We start from the raw sequence: 26,412 nt of genomic DNA, 5'->3' as shown, positions 1-26,412 counted from the left end.
TAAGTAGTAAGAAGACTTTATGGAGAATTTTAGCTGCCTGCTAAAAATACATAAAATGTAAAACCGAACTGAACTTCCAGTGTGATGGGTGTGCAAAACCCTGTGAAGCAAAGCATAAGTCTGTCAGATTTAGCCTCACTTGATTCAGCAGTCATCCTGCTTTTGAATTTGGATGAGGGTAGCAAGCGGTGAAAATTCATTAACCATAGCTAGGAGAAAAAGAAAACATTGATTTCTTTCTACCTTAGCTGGCATTGTCAAAATCAGCACAGGGTTGTGAAAATCACAGGTTCTAGGCAGGGGCCTCTTGACAATTTGGCCCTCAATCTCAAACCAATTTATTTTAGGAACACTCAAATCTCACCCTCTCCATTGCCCTCCCACTCTTGTAGGGGGACTGAGGGGCAAGCTCCATAGCGCGGAGAAGAGAACATCTGAATAGAACAGCCATGGGTTGTGTGGCATAAAGTGCCCAGGGCCAAACATGGGCACTATTGACTATTTCACGATCTTTCCATGGTACCACTTGAATGGAGCTAGTGGGTCATAGCTTGAAAAACCTTTCAGACTTCATTGACAGGTGAATGATGAATTCTGTTCATCAGAATAGCTAGGATCTTCTATTTCAGACTCACCCACAAAATGAAAGACTTGGGGTCAGGGGTGTCCACCTGAAGAAATATAGGGAGGGGAGAGAGAGCAGGTAAGCCCCACCACACATAATTGATCACACGATGCGGCTCTCAAATACCATTTGAATGGCAATGCCCATCAACTCGGGGGGGGGGGGGGAGCGGCCCCTTCAAACATTTTATTGGGGGTGGGGGCGAAGGGATCTCATTCCCTACACTTGAGGTGAAGCGTTCGCTGAAGCGCAAACTCAGGACCAGCGAGGCTCGAAATCTCTTTCCCCCCATCTTGTGATCACTAAACCAGGAGATTGTTGGGAGGGGTGTGGTGTGCACGAATGCCTCTTCCGACGACCCCGAAGAACGGTGGGCTTCCCTGGGCTGCGAGGAGGACTGCAGAGCCGAGGGCGGGAGCGCTTTTTCCGCGGAGCTGCCTCGCCCCCCCCCCCCCGCCCCGTGACCTTGACAAGAAGCGGAGGCGGCCTTTTTGCGCGAGGGGAGACGACAGCGGCCGAGGAGGGCAGCCGCTCTGAAGTGCAAGGAAGCCTGCGAGGGAGGCGTCCTCCGTCCGCCTCAGGAGCCCTGCGTCTCCTTCCCTCGCCTCGCCGCGCCGCCCTCTCCCGCTTCCCTGTCAGGATTTTGTTCCGTGAGGGTAGCCAAGGCGCCTCTTCTTCTTCTTCTTCCCGCCCTCCCGAGTCGCAGCGCAGAGGAGGCCGGCCGGCCCTGCCCCCTTAGCAGGCGAGCGGGCGGGGGTGGCTGGCTGGCAAGGCGGCCGAGGAGGCTTCGCCGCAGCGGAGAGCCGAGAGGCGGTTCCAGGCAGTGGGAGCAGCAGCAGCGGCGGCGGCGGCGGCGCAGATGGCTCCTGCGGGCGGCGGCGGCGGCGGAGGCTCGACGGCGGGGAAGATGGCGCCGTCGCACGTCCTCAAGTGCTGCCAGAAGGTGCTGGCGTGGGTGCCCGTGGTCTTCATCGCCCTGGTCGTGGCCTGGTCCTACTACGCCTACGTGGTGGAGCTGTGCTTGTGTGAGTAGAAGCGGGCTGGGCGGGCTCAGGAAAGGCGCTTCCTGGGATGCCCCTGAAACCGCCGCTGTCCTGGGGGTTTGGCGGCGGCGGGGTGAGTTTCGGGTGGAGGCCCTCTTCTTCTCCACCACCACCACCACAAAATAAACATTAAGTCCATTAAACGTTAATGGTGGCAAGGCAAGTCTTGTGCTTCCTCCTTCCCCAAATCAGCCACCGCCGGCCTCGTTACTTCCTCCCTGCTGAGCAGCAGCCCTGAGGTGCTCAGCCCAGCAGCAGCGGTTATTCGTGGCGAAAGGGTATTGGGGAGACCTGTTGCCTCTTTTTCGCCCTGGTATCTGGCACTGCCATATGCACAGGGTCTGTCCTGGGTGGTCTGCTGCGTTTATGAATCTGGAAAGAGGTAGTAGCAAGCACCACTCTCTCTCTCTCTCTCTCTCTCTCTCTCTCTCTCTGCACTTCGGGTTGTTAAAGTGGATTAGAGGCTTCCCTTCGAGGCTTGGCGCTGAAGGGAACCGAAGGAGGAAATCCACCCTTTTGCAGCTCTGATTTGTGAATGCAACAGGGTATTTCTAAGACGGAGCAGTGCTATTCCATGCACGTTTCCTTGAAAGCACCCTTGTGTTCAGATTGTAGCCTAAATAAGCCCCTGTTTGGTGTCAAACATCAGAAGTGTGCACAGGACTGAAGCCAGAACAAGCCCATGTCTCATGTTAAAATCTTGGACGCTTTAGGTTTTGTGGGACGGTGTTTAACTGATGTGTGTTTGTCAGTAGGCAAATGCTGGTGTTACTGAACATTGCGCTATGCTAAAATCCTTGGGTTTTCACTCTTCCCTGTAAGTTTTTGCTTCAGTTTTAATTCATTTGAGGCTGCCGTTAACCATGACCCTATGGTGCTTTGGTTGATGCTAAAATGTTCTTGTGAGTCCCTTTCGTTGGACAAAATTTTAGTGGAGAGCTTGCGGGCAGGAACAGCAGTCCTTTAGCACTCCTGCAGTGCTTCATTGTGCTTCTCTTGTCATTGCTCTTTTGAAAGCATACATTGAACAAGGTTCCTGGTGAGATAGTCTGGGAAGGGTCTGATAATGGATCCTTATGGGTGGTAGGGTAGTTTAGCATAAGACACTCCACCCCAAAGAGAAATAGAATGATGATTTCAGAGATAAATTTCAATTGTATGGTAAGACATTAGCATGAGTCTAAACCTCTGCTGTTCATGAAATGATTATGGGTGCCTCTTCAAGATCACTTAATACAAGTTGCTCATTTTAACAGCACTTGTCCCCGCAATTAGGCTAATTAAAGGAGATGAAAGGATAGATTTTTGAAAACAGGCTTCATGCATATTTATTTGCTGAATGGCAGATATGCTTTAGTGATTGCAAGTAAGGAGTTGTTAACTCATCCAAAATAAAGGAGCTAAGATTATTCGAGTGTATTCCTTCCAATGAGCAGATGATTACTTCCAGCCTTGACCACTCTTCTTCTTCTTCAACTTTTGAGTTACTTCACTAGCCATCCTTAAAGCTCTTTGTCCTATAAATAATAACATGTGAATGTTCCGTGTTGTAATATGGGAATATTTACAAAAAAACTTGCTGTTTGTTTTCCTCTAGAATTTTTTTTTTTAAAAATAAAATATAAAAAGGGTTCAATATTCCTGTTTCACAATCTGGAACTTAAAACAAAATAAAAACATAGGGTTCTGCCATCCATGAAGAGAAGGGCTCCTGCCATTCACAAAAGGCTTTTTCATCCTTGGAGGAATTCTGCAGATTAAGGGTGGGGGGTGCATTTTACCAATTTCCTCCTCCCTGATGCTTACAGTACCACATCCTGCACTGTTCTGCAGGACCCCTAAGCACTGTAGATTTCAGTGTGTGCAAGGGAAAGGGAGAATTAGCATTGTGTTGATCCAGATCTCTAAGCAGAAACTCCACATACACAAGCCTAATGTATATAGACTCAGTGTGTGCAGTTTGTACCCTGTAAATATAGAGTACAGATTGTATAGAGAGCATTTGTGCATACTACAATGGTACCTCGGGTTACAGACGCTTCAGGTTACAAGCGTTTCAGGTTACAAATAGTACCTTGGGTTAAGAACTTTGCTTCAGGATGAGAACAGAAATCGCGCAGTGGTGGCGTGGCAGCAGCCATTAGCTAAAGTGGTGCTTCAGGTTAATAACAGTTTCAGGTTAAGAACGGAGGTACCACTGTAGATGTATGCACTTTGCAGAAGTTATGGCTGGCTGAGGGTGAGGCAAGTGGCATGCATTAAATGTCCCCTATTTGAAACAGGGCTGGTATATATGCTATACTGTATCATAAAGCAAAGATACCACTGATCTGATTATTTTATTGAAACCCTTTCTGAAGTTGGACTAGGTTACTTTTGTTATGAATTTATTATGACGGCAGTACAATGCATATAGCATTTAATATAACCTCATACAGGAAACTTAAGATGTTAGAGTGAAATGTGTTAATATTCATAATGTTTTCAGCAATCAAGGCTTCATCTATATCTCTGTCCTATGAAGGTTTTATTGGTAGAATGCCTGAAGGATTGACTTAAACATACTTTTTAAAACTCCCTAATTCTAGGTCAAACAATTGACATTCACAAAACCAATGGCTTGGAATATTTTTTCAGGTTCTTTGTTCTTTCTTCCATGGAGTGTCTATTGCCACATGAAGGTCCAAGCTTGGTTCAGACATTATGATCTCAAACCTAGAATGAGCCATGTACCCCCTTTGCCAAGTTTCAGCAAAGATTTCCTTGCTTCTTAAACCACATGCTTTCCATAATGCCTGAAACTATGACTTAAACACTTCCTACAAATTAGAATATCAAACCAGGATCTAATCCTGTTTTGATAACTTGGCTACTAAAATATAGTTTGTGCTAAATTATTATATCTGAACTAGGTCATCTATATCTCACATAAATACATAAATATATGCCTTTATTTATGCACAAAATACATCAATATATTGAAACAAAATTGTAAGCTATATGTTTCTTCAGTAAAAAAGAGTTAATTATTCTCAGGAGTTATAGCTAGCAGGCATATGGGAACCTCAAAAAGTTAGCAACTGCTTCGTAAAGCAAATGTGTGTAACTTATGGCTCTTATTTTGGTGGATTAATCTTTGACTGTTAAGTCTGTGATCTTCCTCTAGCACCCCAGATTCTTCTTCTTCTTTGGCGATCACTCATAGCTGAGTAAGATTGTCTTCTATAAACACGGTTTTAACAATGAGTCTGTAAGGGACTGTGAAGGCCAGTTCTGGATCCACACGTCCTTCCACAGTGGGGACATTGGTTTCCGGGCGGGAGTTGATCACAGTGTGGATTTGCCAAGTGTGCCTTCCTCTTAGCACGTTTCTCTCTTGCGTCCTGAGTTCGAGTGTCTTCAAAGCCCATGACACCTTTGGTAAAGGCTGTTCTCCAACTGGAGCGCTCGCAGGCCAGTGTTTCCCAGTTGTCAGTGTTTATACTACATTTTTTTAGATTTGCTTTGAGACAGTCTTTAAACCTCTTTTGTTGGCCACCAGCATTACACTTTCAATTTTTAAATTCAGAATAGAGTAGTTGCTTTGGATTAAGATAGGGAGGATAAAGGAGAGGTAAAATGTTTAGTTTTGGATAATTTCCATTACAAATTGCAAATGCTTGGTATAGACAGGCATCATCATCATAACTTATTTATATGCTGACCATCTGACTGGGCTCCCCAGCCACTCTGGGTGGCTTCCAACAACAATAACTATTAATGATACAGTCAGCTCGCAATTTACATGGGAATTACATTCTGGGGATCATTCTTAAAGCCAAAAGCGCATATAAAAACACAGAAGGTTCAGTGGTGGATGAGATTGCCAAAATACTTTCCCGCGGATGCCCAACCCTTTATTATTATTTGCCAGCAATTTATTTCAAGAATAAATTGTTGATGTGAAAATATGTTCACCAGGTTAGCTTGCATCAAGCAGATTAAAATTCTGAAAGCAGTAGAGAGCAACCTGCCACATCCACAAACCTGCGGATAGAATCACAGTTGGTAGAATTGAAAGATTCTTATCTGACATTTCTGCCAATTGTGTGGGCCAGTCACTTAGCCTAACCTACACCACAGGGTTGTTGGGAGGATGAAATGGGGGGTGGGAACCATCTTGAAATCCTTGGAAGATAAAGGTGGTATTTAAATATAATAAATAAATACATAAAAAGTAACTGATGTACTCTTGACTCTCTAATATAACACACAGTAGTGATAATTGTAGTTGCAAGTGTGCTGAACCACATGAACAAAAAGCTCAGCAACTTTGATCAGCCCCAGGCACTGGTGGTCCTCCCAATGCCACTTGCTTGTCACTCCCACTGTCCCTCACCATTGGCCATGCTGATGGAAAATGGAGACCAACTACATCCGGACACTCTTAGCTAGAGCAATCTCCTAACTTAGCATTAGGGATACAGAGTTCGCTACCCATGCAGATTTTTCTTTCCCATTACCAGGTGGGAACTTTGCACTATACTCTGGCAACTCTTTTTCTGTCCATAACTTGCTGGTTGGGATATTTAGCCCAATGAAAGTGCCCACTTGTTTTAATGCACTGTGTGATAATATACGCATGAGATTATAGATGAAGTTATTGAAAAGGAAAATCTGACCTTCAAGAGCAGGAAAACCTTTTTGCTTTTCTTCCTGGCGGCCGTCTGTTCTCCTACCAGTCAAAAATCATTGCATGTGACATGCACTATGATGAGGTTTTTTTACTCTTTATAATAAAGCACTTGACATTTAGATTTTATTGTGATGTGTAAGAGTCCCAGGCAGAAGCTGATTAATGTGGGCACTTTGCAGTAGGGGACAAAAAGAAGGTTGGAGACAGTTTACTCTGAAATTTGTAATGACTCAGAATGTTAAAAGCTACCGTATTTTTCGCTCCATTGGACGCAGTTTTTCCCCTCCAAAAATTGAGGGGAAATGTGTGTGCGTCCTATGGAGCGAATGCAGGCTTGTTCCATAGCTGCACGCAACCCATCCAGCAAGGAGAGGCTGCACGGGGCTATGGCTTCTTTAGCCCCACGCAGCCTCTCCCGGCAGAGAGAGGTTGCGTGGGGCTAAAAAGGAAGCCAAAACAGTGAGCAGGATCCTTCCCGCTCGTTGCCTTGGCTTGTGCCATAGCCGCGCGCAACCCCTCCAGCAGGGAGAGGTTGTGTGCAGCCTGTACGCTGCTCTTGGGGGCTGGGGGGGAAGATTTTTTTTCTTGATCCCCCCCCTAAAAACTGGGTGCGCCCTATGGTGCGAAAAATACGGTATATTCTTTCCTTTGCCTGTCAGGAGAATTACTAAAGTAAAAATATGTGATTGTTCTTGTGGCTTGTATTTTCCTTTTTATTGGTAGCTTGTACATTGTGTAATGCTACAATAGTTCGCACACAGTTCTTTCATATGCTGTTAGTTAAATGAAATGGACAGTAATGACCGTAGGCCTAATTAAATTTTCTTAGAGGTAACTGAGGCTCTAATTCTGTACATGCTTCACTGTGACTTAACTTCTGAGTAAACATATGAGATCAGGCTACATGCCTCTTTGAATTAATTGAAACACTGCCAGAGAAGACTACTTAGGATCTCAGTGTAGCACCCTAATTCTTCTTACTGGACTATCACATTTGTGTTTGGGTGGGAATGTCTCAGCGCACTCCTACAGAACACAGTGTTGATCGTCAAGGCTGACAAGTGAGCAAGACAGTTCCTGGTGATGGTGGACAGAGACATAGTCAAAGCAGCATGTGAAGGCAAAAAACCAAAATCAGTGGCCGAGGGAAGGTGCACTGGTGGGCACCTCAGTGAGTACACAGGGAGCTAGGTTAATCTTTGTTAAGAAGGCAAGTTGCTTAGCAAAAGAGCAGCAAGAGAAAGTACTAGAGATTTATAGTTCCTGGTGAAGTATCATTGGCTCACATGGTCACCTGATGCAATGCAGAATCAGCAGCGCTTTGCCTGGGTGTGGCAGACAGCAGGTGTAATATGTCTGGTGTTCTTCCTTCCAGGCAGCTGTCCTGACAATGGTCAAGGGTACAGTTTACATGCCATTTCGTTTCAGGAAAGCTGCCTTTACTGGTGCAGAGAGTACTATGCTTGAGTTGGGTTGCCAGTGTTCTCAGGTTTATAATGGTGTCCCAGCTGTGTTTCAGGAAAAAAACACTGGTACGAAGATCGAACATTGTTCTTTTTGCATGCATTATTTGTGTATGAAATGCGGAGGATGGGAGGGATTCGACATAGCGCTATGGCGATAATTCTGTCTGCTCAAGCATTTCAACTTGCCAGACAGAACGATCTCACCTCTCTTTCCCCAGGCACTCTTTCTGGAGTTTTCCCCCTGACCTCCCACAAGTGCAGGAGGGTGGGGGCAACCCCACTGCTACTGGAAGTCATTGTGCTGGCTTCCATTCATTGTCAATCCAGCCCAGCCTTTAAAGGAAGAAAGCTGTTGAAAGGCTAGGAAGGGAGGTGGAAGATACTTGAAAAGCAGAGGCTGGTCAGTCAAGCAGTTTGAGTTTGAGGAGGTGTGTTATTGGCAGTACAGTTTCTAGCAGAATAGGAAACATCTGGGTTTACGTTAGACAGGATACTAAGTGTGGTATATCCTTTGTGTCTGATTCATTTCCTATACTCTAGACTGGTATTTTCCTGCTGTGTCTTCATTATTAAGCAGCATTTAATAAAGTTTTTTTATATCCTAGTAGCCTTCAAAACAACTCTGAGGAACTTAAGTGGACCATGTATGGAAATTGGGGAAGTTGTTTTGAAATTGAGAACTTGTTTCTACTACTACTACTACTATTACTATTACTACTACTACTACTACTAATCTTATTATTTATGTCCTGCCCATCTGACTGAGTTGCCCCAGCCACACTGGGCAGCTTCCAACAAAATATTTAAACACAAAGAACCTCAAACATTAAAAACCTCCCTGTACAGAGCTGCCTTCAGATATCTTCTAAAAGTCAGATAGATATTTGTTCAAGAAGCACAATACTTTTGCAATACAAATAGCATGTGGACTACAAAATGACTCAAAGTTGTATGATCCATCTTGTCTCAAGTCAATAAGTTGGTTTGTAAACCAGCTGAAGTTGGCAGTGTGGTGGTCAGATCATTACACAAACAAGCTGCATTTGAGTATGAAATTTAATAAAAGTGGAAATAAAATAAATAAAAGTGAAATAAAAGTGGAATAGGTCCCTAGTATGTTTGCATACTGGGCAGGGAACCAAAACATTTACAGTACATAATAAAAGAGTGTGATTTAACTTGATATTGCTGAAGGGAAGACATTTAAAATGGTCACTTCTAGATAATTTGGAATGTTCTTAGTTAATTCCTAGAAATAAGCAGCCAGCCAATCTCTTGAATTCCCAAAATAAACCTTTAAGCCTGTCAGAAATTATTCAGTATCAAATATTTGTGTGTGGAGTCCAGATGATTCAGGGTGGGTAAAAAGATGCCAAGACTTTCAGAACAGTGCCATTGGCCTGAATTCAGGTTCAGTTGGAAGAGATCAAAAGATGTAGGGCATAATCCACTGGAAAATATATCCTGCACAAAATACAAATCCCACTAAAATTTAATGGGAGCACAAATTTGGGAGTCAGTATCCAAACGTAATAGCCTAAGTCTAGGGAGAGAATGCTTGACCAGTTCCTTGTAAACAGACATTCTCCATGCATACAACTTCTGAATAGATTAAAAACTCACAAAAATGCAGTGTGTGTGCGCGCGTATGTTTGTGTATGAGAGATATTGTTGGCAAGAACAATGCACACAGTCTTTGTGAAGGGTAGGCTTGTATTCCTTATGGTATCACTTTGCCAGTTTTGTGCCTCAGACATTGTAGGTTGTATAGGGTGTAATCACTTCTGTTGGAAGTGGCATTAGTTTTCGGAACAGCTCTTGCAGTTCATAGCAAAGATGCATGGTTGGTTGTTGTTTTTTCTCTATAAAAATTCCTACCTATATTTGAATATGACTTCTAATTTGTAGATCTTTTTGATGATGGTTAAAGAATTGCTGCAAGTGTTTTAGGGTACATTATTATTAATCAGCTTTTTGTACCTGTTGGCATATTTCTGCATGAGGAATTTATACCTTGCAATATCTTAATGACCTTATGATTATTTACAGTGGTGCCTCGCAAGACGAAATTAATTCGTTCCGCAAGTTTTTTCTTCTTGCGAGTTTTTCGTCTTGCGAAGCACGGTTTCCCATAGGAATGCATTGAAAATCAATCAATGCGTTCCTATGGAGACCATCCGGGGACAGAAGGGAAGCGCCACGCGCCTTCCCCTCTGTCCCCGGACCTGTTTAAAGCAAGGGGCGGCGGGGAGAAGATTGCTTCTCCCCGTTGCCTGCCCCGCAATCTCCGGGGACAGAGGGGAAGCGCCGCGCGCCTTCCCCTCTGTCCCCGGACCTGTTTAAAGCAAGGAAAGGGGCAGCGGGGAGAATTGCTTCTCCCTGTTGCCGCCCCTTGGTTCAAAAAGGGTCCGGGGAGAGAGGGGAAGGCGTGCGCGCCGTCCCCTCTTTTGAAGCAAGGGGCGGAGGGGAGAAGATCGCTTCTCCCCGTTGCCGCCCCTTGGTTCAAAAGGGGTCCGGGGAGAGAGGGGAAGGCGTGCGTGCCTTCCCCTCTGTCCCCGGAGATTGCGGGGCTGGCAACGGGGAGAAGCGATCTTCTCCCCGCCGCCCCTTGCTTCAAAAGAGGTCCGGGGCGCGCTGCGCTTCCCCGCTATCCTCAGAGCTTGCGGGGCAAGCTTCGTTTTGCGAAGCAAGACCATAGGGAGATGCGTCTTGCGAAGCGGCTAAGAAAACGAAAAACTCCTTCGTCTAGCAAGTTTATCGTCTTCCAAGGCTTACTTGCAGGACAAGCATAGGTAACTTACAGTGGTAGAATGTAGATATCAGTTAGGTATTTGAGTTTAATAAAGTGTACTAAATTGATTCCCCAGTGCTGCCAGTGGTCACTATTCCATATGAGATTAAATTTATTTTTAGTATGTTGAATCTGCTACTGGATGTATGTAATCCTGCTAGGCTAAATAAAAATAGACCAAGACCATGCCAGCAATAGTAACTGAAGTCCATTTTAAAACTGCATTGTTGGCTTTATTTTGGTTACTGAACCTCTACCTGGTAACCTGTGCTACAATCTGGGTTGGCGAAAGGACCTGAATCCGGGCTTAATTGCATAACCAAGAAAGGGAAAGGGTTGTGATGCAGGCAGAAGGCTAATTCATATCTCGGCATATTACTGCATATTACTGCCAGATACAGTCATCTGAACTGGGCCATGGAGTATGAAAGAAATGGCAATTGCCCAAGAGCACAGCACATGTGTGACTCACCTGGTTTTGACTCTGGGTCTTCAGCAGGTTTAGCCCTCTGGCAACTGAAGCTTATGGCTCCCTTACTGCCACACTCACACTCTTTCAGTGGTCGTCTGCATTACTTGAGCTTCATTTTCTTGAAGGAAAAGTGAAATAAATAAAATTGAAGAATTAGTGTATTTTGCATTCATTTGTCACAGCTACTGCTTTCCCCCACAAGAACTGAAATGAGCATAGCTTTTGTGATCAAACCATTCCCTAACTAAATAGATACAACAATTTATGTGAAAGGAATTCTGCTCATTTGCTGAACACACACAGTAATTTTTTCCCCTCTTAAGTTCTTGTACGTACTTTGGAAAATGGCAAAATGAATTTTCTCCAGGATTACATTAAAATTAGATGATCTTTGCTCAGGTTTTTTTAATACTGGTTTCTAAAAGACTACAGGTAGACTCACTCTAGTTTTTTTCTGTTTTTTCCCCTAGTTACGATAACCTCAACTGGCGAAAAAGGTAAGAATGTTTCTTCACATATATTTCTTTGCATAGAGTGCATATATTCATTAGCCTTGGTAAAAAGATGACCTTTTGTTTGAGTTTTAGAATTCCATTTATGTATTTTTATTAAGAATGGCACAAATTTCCCCTACTCTTGTGTTCCTGCATGCCATTGGTTATGCATGTATGTGGTTCCTTGCATATCTCTTCTTTTAGTTTCCCTCTTATAGTTGCTGCCTATAATTATAATCCTATCATCTTTGGAATTAGCACAGAGAGAAAATAAAGTGATGTAGCTAGGACACATTTAAAAAATGGGTGGTACCGGTAATGGATTTCCCATAGAGAAAAATTGCCAGGTATGTGTAATGGTTCTAGGGGTTGCTCGTGCGTAAACCGGTGCAACACCTGGCTGGGTTGCCTGAGTGAACCTTTTCTGTCCGGACAGCCACTCACCCGTGGCTGTCTCAATCGCTGGCAGAATCTGTCAGTGGGCGTTTCTTGAACTTCTTCCAGCAAAGAAGCTCTTTGACGCCTAGTCTCCTCCTACTCTCCCTGCGCGGAAGCCTTCTGCGCAAGGAGGGTGTAGGCAGCGGAGGACCCTTACTCTCCCCGCTGGTCCCTGGCAAGGAGTCATGGGACCACCTCGCCGATTCCCCCATCTGCCTCCCTTCTCCACTGGTGCTACGCTGATTCTCTTCCCCAGAAGATGGACTGCCTCTCCCCATCCAGGGACGCTCTAGCCCGCTCTCTCCCTCCAACCCTGATGGCAGTTCCCTGACAGTATGCATCGGTTTAGCATGCTAGACATGCATTTGGAAAGTTGTGAGAAGCTGATCAACAAAAAAGTTCGCAGGGAGAGTTTACCTGGCAGTTTAGGAGCCTCACATTGGGCTATTCATAAGCTGAAGTACTGCATCCTGAGGACTGCTATTGCTACCATCTGTCAGGGTTAGGATTCATTCCTTTTCCCAAGAGAGTGTGTTGGAAGCTGCTGGGAATTGCTCTCACATTATTTCTGCATGAGAAATTCAGGCTGCAGTGTGGGGAGAGAATGCTTGTAGAGTACAGTGGTACCTTGGTTCTCAAACTTAATCCGTTCCGGAAGTCAATTCCAAAACCAAAGCATTCCAAAACCAAGGCATGCTTTCCCATAAAAAGTGCCAAACTTAATCCATTCTGGAAGTCTGTTTGACTTTCGAAATGTTCGAAAACCAAGGCACAGCTTCTGATTGGTGCAGGCACCCCAGAAACAATAGCCGACAACCATATCGGACGTTCCGCTTCCGAAAAAAGGTTTGAAAACCAGAACACTTACTTCTGGGTTTTCGGTGTTTTGAGAACCAAGGCGTTTAAGTACCAAGACATTTGAGAACCAAGGTACCACTGTATAGAATTTAGGAAAGGTTGCTAGTCTCCAGAAAACTTTTCTTTCCTGAAAAGAATATTTGCCTTGATGGTTGAACAGTGGTATGAAACAACTGTCATTCTCTTTATTTTACTTTCTAGTATGTTAATCTTTCTGCTGTTACTGCTGTTTGAAGAATTCCATTTGACTTCAAACACATTTCTCGAGATTGTGTAGCTACCATAGACATAACACATTCTCTACCAGTTTAAATGTGGCTTCATGCAAAGAGAATGATTCATGTTATTATGTAGCTGCTTAGTTTTTTGTGTTCTATATTATAACTCAAGCACTGCTAGGAAGATTCCTCCCCTGTGTATTTCTTGTCAATAAGAAATTTGGTGTGGCGCGAATAAATTTTTACTCTGAAAGTGTGGCCCAGAGAAAGAAAAACATTTGAGAACCACTGTAGTATTGCAGTTCCATAGGGAGAGAATAGCTGCTTAATCGATTTAAACCTGTGGGATGCGTATTTCCTGATTTTGCATTTCAGATTTTATCTTGAGATGCTTGTTTGAAGGATTGCCAAAGTGAGTGTCTGTCTGTGGGAAACCTAATTCATGTATATTATGATCTATATTGCTAGGTTAGCTTTCTTATTACCCAGTCAGCTGAATTTTTCCATTTGGCATTTGTTTTCCTCCTCCTTGTGAAGCCTGTCCTTGGTCTCAGTAGTGTTCTTTTGTTGGTAACCACACTAGTTTGATTATTTAGTTTCTTCCTCTTTCTTGATACTGTATCTGAATCTGTAGGAAAACACTTGTGGTAGAACTGTCTCTTATTCTGTGGTACACCTATAAAGTAGGATGCTTAATTTAGAAGAAGCGGGGGAAAGCAACAGAATTATGGTTCTGTTTGTGCTAAGTCACAAGAGCCACAACAAAAAGGTCCCAGTAATAGTCTCACAGTTCCTTTCTGAGGAAAATAAAATCACTAAAGCAAGATGCTGTATAGAAACTGCTAGTAAATCAGGATTAGTATTGAATGCATGCAGTTCCTCAGTTAAATTAATGCATTATGATTGCAATCAAACAATAATTGCCTGACGTTACAGTATTTGGATTTTTGTGAATTGTTTGGATATAGACCCTTCAATAATAAAGTCCTACTTATAATTCCTGAATTTAAGAACTATTCAAACTCCAAACTTAGAAAACCTCAAGCTTGATTTACTTTTCTACTTAAAATAATAATAATTTTAAACATTTATATTTCCCCTCTGGATAATATCTGCAAGGATATATTCCAGAAAGACTACATATAAATATTTTAAACAATTAAGAATTAAATTAAATAATATTATTGACAGAGTTTTAAGGTTTCATATAACTTTCTAAAAGAAAGACTGTCACAGGAAAATCTAGCATGTGCACAATGTCTTTGGAGCAGATGGAATCCCCTAATGTTTCTGGGATTGGACTGAGGCTTAATTGAATATCTTCTTAAACTTCTGTCCTTTATCAGACTGCGAAAGTAGGTCAATAATTTCTCCTTTGGTGTGAGAATATGACAGAAGTAACATTAAATATTCAACACCATGCAGCAGTTTCCCTCACCCCATCAGTTAGTTATACAAAGTGCTTTCTTTCACCACTCTTAAGATTCTTCTGTAGATGCTTGGTAGAATTGATAGTATAGCAGCAACTGGATTTAAGATGCAATAGCAAGCCTGCTAATTAGTATTTTGTTATCTTCTTAATGTAGCTTAAATATACCTATTTAGAAAAGCAGGTTGGATTAGGCCACTGGAGGAACGTATGGGCCAAAAAGCGAGTGCACTTGGCAGTCTTGTAAATTAGTTGGGAACAGCTACAAATTGCTTCTTAATCCATAGTGTGTTAGCCTGGTAGCACTAGCTAAGGAGGAATTGCTTCTGGGTGGATGAAAAGGCTGTTGCAGGAGAGATGGAGCTCCCCAGTCATTTTCGTAGGCTAGTAGCTTTGAAGACCTATTTACAAGACTGTTAGAAATGTGAGCCACCAATTTACTACATTGACGTGAACCTCTGGTGTGACAGCCCTTTAGATTTGTTGTTGTTGTTGTTTAGTCGTTTAGTCGTGTCCGACTCTTCGTGACCCCATGGACCAGAGAATGCCAGGCACTCCTGTCCTCCACTGCCCCCCGCAGCTTGCTCAAACTCATGCTGGTAGCCTCGAGAACACTATCCAACCATCTCGTCCTCTGTCGTCCCCTTCTCCTTGTGCCCTCCATCTTTCCCAACATCAGGGTCTTTTCCAGGGAGTCTTCTCTTCTCATGAGGTGGCCAAAGTACTGGAGCCTCAGCTTCACAATCTGTCCTTCCAGTGAGCACTCAGGGCTGATTTCCTTCAGAATGGAGAGGTTTGATCTTCTTGCAGTCCATGGGACTCTCAAGAGTCTCCTCCAGCACCATAATTCAAAAGCATCAATTCTTCGGCGATCAGCCTTCTTTATGGTCCAGCTCTCACTTCCATACATCACTACTGGGAAAACCATAGCTTTAACTATACGGACCTTTGTTGGCAAGGTGATGTCTCTACTTCTCAAGATGCTGTCTAGGCCTGTCATCTTCAAATATCTCAAGGGCTTTCATATGGATAATGGAGCAACCTTGTTTTCTCTTGATCCAGAGGCTAGGACCTGAACCAGTGGCTTCAAGTTACAAGAAAGGGGATTCTGACTACACATCAGAAATAACTTTCTGACAGTAAGAGTTGTTTGACAGTGGAGTAGGCTCCCGCAAGAGGGGATGGACTCTTCTTCCTTGGAGCTTCTTAAGCAGAGGTTGGATGGCCATCTGTCAAGTATGATCTAGTTGAGATTCCTGCATTGCTGGGGATTGGACTAGATGACCCTTGGGATCTCTTCCCACTCTACAGTTCTATGATTCTATGATTTGCCTGTTCTGGTGCACAGGTGTGTTTGTGTGTGTGCTACGTCCATACAATGCAATAGGTTTCATGTCACTGTAATCCCACTTTGAATTGAGATTAGGCAAGGAATGCATATTAGGAAGAATAATTGATACATAAGGCACTAAACAACTCTTCCCCAGATAATGACTTGATAGCACCAATTTTCACAGCATTTTTTGAAGAAAATAATTGTTCTAAAAAAAGTGTATAATAATAACAGTATCAAAATGTTGGTTTACAATTATATAGTGCTCTAGTGCTACCTAGAAGGGTCTTTTAAAAATGATGTACCATTTCTTAAATATGACATTTTTAATATTTTAGAAAACAGCACACAATTTAGCAGATAGCTTCTTTGTTGTCTCTTATGTCAAGCTGCATTGGTATACAAAATAACTATGCACTCAAAATAAAGATTTCTATTTGCCTCTCTTTCTTTTGCCCTTTATACATGTAAGACAACTCTGGAAGAGACTATCTATAACTGTTTTACTATGCTATATTTGTAATGCTTAACCTCAGTGACAGATATTTTACCTGTTTTCATTATTTGAATATGAAGCAGCCCTTAACTCAGAGGCTCAATTTAGACACCAAGCCAAACTGGTTGGCACTTAATACCAGTAGTACAACCTGTCCCAAGGTTTCAGTTTCCAAACAGTCAGGCAAACCATGGTTTAGAGCTGCTTTTCTGTTTTTGTTTTGTTCTGTGTCTGCTCAGCAGGTGCATATTTAGGTGCTGTAGCCTCTGAATACCTACATCAAACAGTGACTTCTGATTTTGGTTTGTTAGCCACTTGCAAACCATGACTTATCAGTGGGGACATCATGCCAAACTGACGAGAACCTGCTCGCCATCCGTAAATAATCAGTCTCACGCCAAGATGGGTTGAAGAAGTCTGGCCGCAGCTCTCTTTTTTGAAGCTGCTGTAGCCCCAACCTTTTATTGTGTGCCGAAGAAGGATACAAATTCAAGGAGAAAACTTTGCCTCAGTCAGCAGATAAAAGACAATACAATACATTAGTCTCATGTTCTCACACCAGACCACGCAGTTGATCATGTTATACTACGTGGACCAATCATTGGATGGCATGAGCTGTCCACGCGCTGCTCATGCTTCCAAGCAATGCTTTCTGCTATGAAATCACCTTGCAATAATGAACTTCTGCCCATGCTCCCATGGACAAATGACCATATTCCCACATCCCCTATTTTCTTGTTTATATTATAAGAGAGAACCTTAAGCAGAACACCATAATAAAACCAACAATACATGCAATTACAATCAATAATATTTTTCTTAACTATGCTCTATTAGGTAGCCAAGAAAACAACCATTCCATGGATCAAAACCTTCGGGTGGATTCAAAGGATTATGGGCTATCATTTGTTCCATATAATCAGTAGTAGCAGAGATATTAGTCAATTGATCAGATATATACATACAACAATGAGAATGAATCAAGGCACAAACTCCATCTTAGGAAGCAAGGATTACATAAAAAATTTTAAGCGCTACATCTCTTATTTCTGACATTTATTTCAAAATCATTTTTCTCAGCAGCTAACTGGCACTAGCCAAGCATATCCCGCTTGCTGTAACTAAAAAGATTGCAACAAGGTAGAGAACAGAGCCCATTGTCTTCTCAGGCCCTGCTAAAGAACCACATTGCAACTTGCTTTCTGTCTGGGAACCATGCCAAAGCACAAGAATGAAACAACTGGAACACACTGAAATCCCCTCACCCCCTGTCCTGCCAAGAGTCCACAATAGTTCCAAGACAGCTTTCTGTACATGCTCAGGGGAACACACCATGGGGCAGGACTGCTGAGGGAGGAGAGAAGAAGAAGAGATCTGGGGGGTAAAATCCAAGCGATGCCAGTATAGCGAGGGCATCCTTCAAAGCCAGGCTCAGTTCCCAAACAAGAAGCAGCAAAACTGTAATGATATTTGGTGGTTGAAGTGGCTTCCCAGGGAAAAAGGGGGGCCAATGCAGTAGAGACGAAGATGGCCTTTCAACGTTCCGGGAAACACTGGAACAGCTGTAGAAGGTGACTCCATCCAGGGCACGTCAATATGGCGATGTCTCCAGCTGCAGGGCGGGTTGAGGTCAGGTGGGAGGTCATCACTGGCAGACAGCGTAAAATACGGTTTCAAGGCGCTGGTGTCTCCTTGGGCGAAGACGAAGTGAAGTTCAGCAGGCGTAAAATCCTTTCTGCCAAATACCCAGGGTGGCCAGTGTGAGATCTAAGATGTGCTTCATAAAATTGACAAGTCCTGGCCTGTATCAAAGATGGAGCACTTTGTGCTGGGGTGACATTGCTGCGCGATAGATCTGCACTGCGCATGAAAATGACCCACTTCGCCACATCCAAAGCAGATTTTATCCTTGGCAGGATTCTGAGACACGGTGGAAGTCAAAGCCGTGGCTAGAAGGCAAGCCTTGTGCATCTCAGTCCCCACCGATTGGCAGGCTTTAAGCATATCTGCAATGGCTATATTGGGAGTTGTCATCAAAGGGCGTAGTGCTTGCTTACAGTCCTCATTCGCATTATCAAACGCAAGCTGGCGGACAATCACTTCTTGGGCTGCTACGTCTTGAACTTGCTGCTTAAGGGTGTTATACAAGCGATCGACAAATTGTCCAGAAGGCTCTGTAGGATCCTGTCTGACGCTGCTCCAACGGCCATCTCGCTCATTTTTGTCATCAGGTACAGAAGACAAAGCTTCCTTTATGAATCTCAAATCACACTGTTCGTGCCGGGCTGGGCCTCCCCCCGGGGCGGCAGGAGCAATCACAGGAGAGAGATTAGGAGATGTAGAATCAAAGGCCAGCAATGGAGCAGCGGCGCGAAGGGCCTCTTGAAGTGGGGTGGAAGCAGTGCCAGATGCCTTGGGCAGAGGAGGTGGGGGCTTTGGAGGGACATAAACTGGTAGTTCCGAAGAAGGCAACGTGAGATATAGAGACGAAGGAGGGAGGGTAGGTGAAAAAGCCGATGCAGCAGCCAGGAGAATATTTGCAGGAGTTAAACTTGACATAGCTTTGTAGACTTTACACCAGGCATGTAACACTTTGACATCAATTTTAGGATGGTTCTGGAAAAATTGCCCTAGTTTTTCCCAGTCCTTCAAATTCAAAGTGCCATTTTGAGGATACCAGGGGCAGTGGGTGTCCAGGGCTAGTATAAGCGCTTTGAGGTCGGCATCAAGTACAACAAGGTTGTTACTGGCCAAGAGAGACTTAAGTTCATCAAAAAACTTCTTCTGTGGTGCAGAAAGAGACAGCCCCATAATAGCAAAAAGGGCGGGAGCACTCACCGGGGATCCGAAGTGGATGAAAGATGCGTCTGAAACCCGTGCCGGGCGAGATGAGTGCTGAGAGGGCCGCAGCCCTGAAGTCCGAAATCAGTCGAAGTCCGAAAGAGACTGCCCCACAAAGGCAGAAGGACAGGGAGCGCTCACTGGGATCCGAAGCGAATGAGAAAGGTGTGGTGAGCGCTGGACGATGAGAAACAACGTGGAGTCCGAAGGTAGTCACACGGGGCCCCAAATGACGAGAACCCGCTCGCCATCCATAAATAATCAGTCTCACGCCAAGATGGGTTGAAGAAGTCTGGCCGCAGCTCTCTTTTTTGAAGCTGCTGTAGCCCCAACCTTTTATTGTGTGCCGAAGAAGGATACAAATTCAAGGAGAAAACTTTGCCTCAGTCAGCAGATAAAAGACAATACAATACATTAGTCTCATGTTCTCACACCAGACCACGCAGTTGATCATGTTATACTACGTGGACCAATCATTGGATGGCATGAGCTGTCCACGCGCTGCTCATGCTTCCAAGCAATGCTTTCTGCTATGAAATCACCTTGCAATAATGAACTTCTGCCCATGCTCCCATGGACAAATGACCATATTCCCACACCAAACCATAGTTTAGCTTCAATAAACCATGATTTGGTTTGATGTCTGAATTGAGTTGTATGTTAGAGAAAGGGCCATGGATTCTGTTATTTTGAAATGATAGATTTTGGTTTTGCTTTAACATGCTTATACTGAATTCTTACAGCATCCTAAAGCAGGTGATTAAAAAAGAAATAGAATCATATTATGATTGAAATTTAAAATGTTTTTAAAATCTGGGTTAAGTTAAACCAAAATTATTGTTTTTATCCACATTAGTAGAATTCCTCCCGACACTGATTCTATAGTTTTTTCTCTCTTCAGAGCTGGCCAGGATAGCACACCATTTGTTCTGCGATCATCTCTTCAAAGTTATTTTGCTGATACAATGAAGAAAAACCATTGCATTTTTGTTTTGTTACTTCAGCTGTATTCACTAAAACCTTATTTGTATTTTTTTTATTGCAGTTGTCTACCTTGTGGTTTTCCATCTGTCGTTTGTCATGTTTGTGTGGTCCTATTGGAAGACTATTTTTACATCTCCTGCCTCTCCTTCTAATGAGGTAAAGGTTAACTTTGGCAAAATGTTGCCTTTCTTACAACAGAATTGTTTTTGCTACTGATGTATGATGTGGCTTGCTTTTTTCATTTCCATTCAGTAATTAACCCTGTTCTGTTGTGAATGAAATTCTTAAGAATATTTTCTATGATTAACACATCATTGATGCCAACTTCGCATTTCATTAATTTGGACATTAATTGCTCACGTTTCCATATGCTGTAATCCAATAATGTGGCATTCAAGTAGGAGATGTTGTTAATCAGTTTCTTAATCTAATATTTTGAAATGGATATGAATTAGTTCACTGTATGTGTATCTCTGTAAGCATCCTTATTTTAACAATATCCCATTGTGCTCAGTGACAAGTCTCATACTTGTTTAGGAATTCTTTTAAGAGTGAGTAGACTCCAAGCAATACGCAAGCACAATATGGAAGAGCACTGTCAGCAGGGAGCCACCATTGTTGTACTGAGCAATGTGTCATATTTACCAATCCATATGTCTCAACAAAGAAGATAATGAGAAAAGTAATGCAGTTGTAGACTTACGGTCACATTCATAACGCAGATGTAGACTTATGGTCACATTCTCGTAAAACACTATTGAAATCTATTTGGCTAAATTAAATTAATCATGACTCTTCCTAAAATCATGGGTATTGTCTAAACTAAGTAGTGCTTGGAGCAGAACCATTGAAGTCAGTGGACTTAAACTACTTAAGTCGTTCTTCTCTATTGTAGACATATGCTGCTTTTCTACGAAAAGTTGGCCTAAAGCACATTTTTACAGCTGAAAACATTTCAGTAGAAAAAAAAAGTGCTCTAAGTGCCCCAGAATGAAGGATATCTGCAGGCCAGATATACTATATTTTCTGTTTTTTGTTTTTTTTAGAAGACTTGTGTGTAAAGGTAAAGTGACCCCTGACCATTAGGTACAGTCGTAACCGACTCTGGGGTTGTGGTGCTCATCTCGCTTTATTGGCTGAGGGAGCCGGCGTACAGCTTCTGGGTCATGTGGCCAGCATGACTAAGCTGCTTCTGGCAAACCAGAGCAGCACATGGAAACGCCGTTTACCTTCCCGCTGGAGCGGTACCTATTTATCTACTTGCACTTTGATGTGCTTTCGAACTGCTAGGTTGGCAGAAACAGGGATCGAGCAACGGGAGCAGGGACCGAGCAACGGGAGCTCACCCCATTGTGGGGATTCAAACTGCTGACCTTCTAATCAGCAAGTCCTAGGCTCTGTGGTTTAACCGACAGTGCCACCCACGCTTTTTTTTTTTTTTAAAAAAAAGACTTGTGTGTAGGTAACCTATATATTGTGACCCATGCAAATTACAAAGATGCTACCATTTGTTTGGCTACTCTGCACCGCACTGCATCTGGTAGGCCTAGTGCAGATAAGGTATTTCTGATCTCCTAACCATGGTTTCCCTGTGTTCTTATCCAGTTAAATCCTTCAGAATTATTTATTCATTTATTTATTAAGATATTTTAGACATTGGTCACAGTTCCCACAGTGAAGGAGTTTTGGTCTCTTTTGTGGCCAAGTCTGTTCTGCCAGGATTGTTATCGTACATAGTTGAGATTTCGTTATATGGAGGAAGCTGAGGTTGCCAGGGAGCATGTGTGTCAATTCCTAGCAAGTCTGGGTCAATTGACCAGTTAGCTAAGCTTTCATTAAGAGGAATATGTAGCAAAACATCTTACTTGGGACAAGGCATCTCCAGCCCCATTACTTGCACAATTGCTATGTAAAGGACCAGGGCTGTCCATATAAAACATATTAATTACATCTTGCCACAATTGCTTTGAGTTACCTCCTCCAATCCTGTATGTATTCTCAGGTAGCAATAAAGAGGTGCCGATCTAACTATAGAAAAATGCATTCTTGTAGATTGAAATAATAGGAAATCTGTGTTTAAAGAGCATGCTCCCTGCATAGAGCAATTCTTTCTTCATAAATTATGGTGGATTTATCTCCAAGTTGATGGTGTCCAACTTGCTCTTTCAAATACCTAATGCAAATATAAAAGAGTATTATTATAGTTTATTAAAACAACCATTCTTACATAGTGGGGAAGCCTGTACTACAAAAAGCATTGACTGCAGTTTTTGCTGTACTGCAGTGCCACATTTTGTCAATGAAAAGAACAATTGGTTTTGTCTGACACCCTGGAAAGAAACAGGAGAACAAAGGGATGCTGTTTTTTTTTCAGATTAATTGGAAAATATTCTGCACCTTGCTTGAAACCCTCCTAGGGTTTTTTGTTTGCTTTTTGCGAGCTCATGTTATTTCAAATGTATGTAGATGTTGTTGGGGAAGAAGATGCTGTGGCCCTCTTAGCACCTAAAGATGATATAAATGGAGCATTGCTTCAAGAATTTCTTGAATCAGTCAGTGTTCTGCCGGTGGTGGTTGGTTTTACAAGTGTTTTAAAGTATCCTGGTTTCTTATCGACATAAACAGCTTGTCTGAGCTTCATCTTTTCACAGCTTCTTTGCAACACCCTTGCTCTTGACAAGCTGCCAGAATATTTACATGATGTTCTTCTTACTTGGGGCAGACATGCCCTGCAAAGTAAATTATTATCAACTGAGCAAGTCCCTTAGACATTCTGGATGTATAATTACTTTACAGCTATTAGTGTCTTCCTGGGTACATTTTATTCTGTTATGTCCTGACAAGGACATTTAAATGGCCCCTTCTCCGGGGCTTTAACAGTAAACCGACTCAACAAAAATAAGCTGGAAGTATGAAATGTCACCTGCTAAATTTATGTGCATCACACTGATGTTAAAGACCATGGGGCAGGGCCAGAAACAAAGCAGCCTTAGTAATATGGGGGGCATACCTTGGGGATGGACCAGAGGCTGAAACTGGTGTAGAATGCAGCAGCTATGTTGCTTGTGGGAGCAAACTTCCTCCAGCCTGCAGCACGTTGCTTGCGGGATTTGCACTAGCTACCAGTCTGTTACTAGGTCAAGTTCAAGGTGTTGGAACCAACATATAAGGCCCCATACGTCTCAGGACAATGTTACTTGAAAGACGGCCTTATCCAGGCATAGGCAAACTCCGGCCCTCCAGATGGTTGGGACTACAATTCCCATCATCCCTAGCTAACAGGACCAGTGGTCATGGATGAATGGAACTGTAGTCCCAGGCATCTGGACGGCCGGAGTTTGCCTGTGCCTGGTTCCTAATAATAATAATAATAATAATTTATTTTTTATACCCCGCCTATCATGCCGGGTTTTCTAGTAGATCCCTGAAGTCTACAGGAAAGTTTCTCCTGCAAGTACCAAAGATTTCAGAATTCCGCTCCATGGTAACTTGGAGTAGAGGTATTAATACAGCCGTTCCTGTTCTGTTGAATAGCATTCCTGTTAAGATTCTATAGGTGCCCACTGTCCACTTTCTGAAAACAATGGAAGATACTTTTCTTCCAGCAGGCTTTCCCAGCTGAGTAAATGGGTCTTTGCAATGAATGCCAATTTTGTATTGCTTTAGTTTTGTTTTAAATGTATCTGCTGGAGTCTTTTGTGTTTTTAACAGGTTTTTGTTTTGTTTTTGTTTTTTGTTTTTGCTATTTTTATTGTACACTGCATTGAGACAGTTGTGGAGATTTTAATAAGTGAATTAATAATGATGCTGATGAAGACCAGTTTATAATATGGTTCTCAGAGTAGTTAAACACATTATGGAACAGTGCATAATGAGAACTTTGGGTCTTGAGGTTCTGGTGGCCATGATCCTTGGAGTCCCAAGACATGCTCCTCATTGGATTGTGGTGAATAGTTTGATATCAACACCTGTGAAAAAGGGAAATTCTATGTTCTTTTCTGCACCCTTTCTCCACATCTGCTCTGGAGGCTTAGGGGAACTTGTAGAACAGATATGTTGCAGGGAGAGGGGAGTGAAAGGAAGTTCTGTTGCACAAATGGAAGCCCTTGCACTAACTGAACATGTTAACGGAATACAGTCCAGAATCCCAAGTCACAGCTGATGTAAAAAGAAGTGTTTCTTCCCTAATTTGTGAGGATGGGAAAGAAGGAAGGAATCATCTTGGAGGATGCATACCGAAGGTGCATTAGTCTTGGCAGACCCAACATCCTGTTTTCTTTAGCCCCCGCCCCCCTTAAGAAGAAACAAGGAGCAGTCTGTTTGATTCCATTCAGCCTGCTGAACTCACAGACTGGTCAGCATTCTCTCATTCACTGAGAGTATCCTACTTTATAACTGGGGGGAGTGATTGTTAGCCACTTAAAGAAGCATCCATATAGTACGTTTGGTTTGGCAGCCATACTTTTATTCAATTCAGTTCTTTTCTCTTAGGTTTTTATTTTGCAGGGGAGGGGTTGCCAGGCAAACATGTACCTTGAACTGCAGGCTTATTTCACACCTGCACCCTGAGAATCATAGAAATTGGAGAGTTGGAAGGGACGAGGCCCTGATGCTTTTTCACAGTGATCTAAAAGTTCCTTGTTACACATGAGTAACACTTTCAAAAATAACATTTTGAAATTGATTTGTAAAGAATAGCTATGGATTTCCTTTCTCCTTCCCATTTCTGCTTTGAATTGCTAACAGAAATCCTTAAAACAAATTGATGTATTCTCTAGCTGCTATTATATGGCATTAAAAAAACCATAGTTCTGTTGTCTTTTTTCAGTTCTGTTTGTCCAAATCAGATAAGGAACAATATGAAAAAGAAGAGAGACCAGAATCCCAACAAGAAATCCTCAGAAGAGCTGCTAAAGACCTCCCAGTCTATACTACAACAACCTCAAGAGGTTAGCCTGCAAAGAATCCTAGCACTGCATAAACTCCTTAATGATGCTATCAAGTTTGATTGGATTGGGGCCATTCAGCAGGCATGATCCTTAGGCTTACATGTTTCCTCCCTTACTTCCGGATTCTTGGCAAACAATAGTTTGCCATATCATTTTAACCTGGCAAATCAGGATTGGAGAGCTTGGTTTGAATGAAGTTTGCACCCTTGATTCATAGGCAAACCATAGTTCCCTTGATTTGGATAAACAGGTAACCTTTGGTTTTCTGAGAATCTGCAAGTAAGGAAAGTAACTGGCATGCATAAATGAAAGACTGGGGAGAGGGAATGCACAATGGTGAGGTGCATGCCTGTTAGTTCTTCTAATGAAACCATGGTTTAGCATTGTGTTTCAGCTAATTCACCGTGGTGAACCATCTAGTTCTTCAAATTGGTTTTAGCCTGTTTTATCTATTAACCAAAAGGCATACAGGTTTTCTAAAGTAAAACCAGCTCTGGAATTCAACTTTGCACAGAGACATAGCTGCTTGGGGAGAATTTAAAATACAGATATGTGCATCTGTAGCAGGAGAAGAAAGATAGCAGCTGCACTCATGCAATCAAAACTTGGCTTAATAAGCTAGGATGTGTACAAGTTGCACCTGCATGCAACCTCTGTGCTCCCACTTCACTCCTGCTATCACATGCGTGCATGCGTGGGAAAACAAACCTTTTAACCATAGCTTCCCATTACGTGCAAACCAGGAACTATGGCTAATTTCTTCCAAACAGGGTAGGATCCGGAAGCCAACTTTAAACAGTGGGTTAAACCATATTTTAATTCTGCAAACCAGACCATGAGCATGTAAGAAACACCTCCTGGTTCAGCCACTGGTACATCCAGTCCAGCATCCATTTCCCACAGTGGCCAACCAGGTGCCTGTGGGAAACCAGTAATCAGGACCTGAGAGCAAGAGCACCCTTGTGTCCATATGCTTAGACTAATGTTTAGATTGCATTTATGTTTCGCTCATCACTTGTCCAAATGTGTCTCTTGCATTCTAGTTCTCGTCATGATAGCTTGCTTCAACCTCTGCTATATGTGAGCTACCAATCACCTTTACAGTACACTGTGTATTTTGCTAAAGCAGACTTGGCAGAATCCTGTTTTGAGGTCTAGATTACCTCTGACCTTCGGATTGCTAAACTACAGCTTCATATTTAACACCTTGATTTTAATGTTTAATATAGCCATAAGATACTGCGATAGATGCCAGCTCATCAAGCCTGATCGATGCCACCACTGTTCTGCCTGTGACCTG

At 42.9% G+C, this 26,412-nt stretch overlaps 1 protein-coding gene across 2 annotated transcripts in view; it reads left to right on the top strand.

Annotated features, from left to right (window-relative positions):
- Positions 1 to 1,407: 1,407 nt before the first annotated feature.
- Positions 1,408 to 26,412, top strand: part of ZDHHC20 (zDHHC palmitoyltransferase 20) — a 42,261-nt gene continuing 17,256 nt past the window's right edge. The window contains exons 1-5 of one of the 2 annotated variants that reach the window (XM_079973986.1): positions 1,408 to 1,650; positions 11,543 to 11,569; positions 20,225 to 20,319; positions 24,992 to 25,112; positions 26,342 to 26,411. In XM_079973986.1, coding sequence (XP_079830112.1) covers positions 1,485 to 1,650; positions 11,543 to 11,569; positions 20,225 to 20,319; positions 24,992 to 25,112; positions 26,342 to 26,411 — 479 coding nt within the window. In that variant the 5' untranslated portion in view covers positions 1,408 to 1,484. The remainder of the gene's footprint in view (positions 1,651 to 11,542; positions 11,570 to 20,224; positions 20,320 to 24,991; positions 25,113 to 26,341; position 26,412) is intronic. The other variant, XM_079973987.1, reaches the window with a different exon arrangement.

This window comes from Podarcis cretensis, assembly GCF_951804945.1.
Source record: "Podarcis cretensis genome assembly, chromosome: 4".
Taxonomy (NCBI): Eukaryota; Metazoa; Chordata; class Lepidosauria; order Squamata; family Lacertidae; genus Podarcis; species Podarcis cretensis.
Note: the sequence above shows the minus strand (reverse complement) of the source record. Positions and strands in the feature narration are given on the sequence as shown.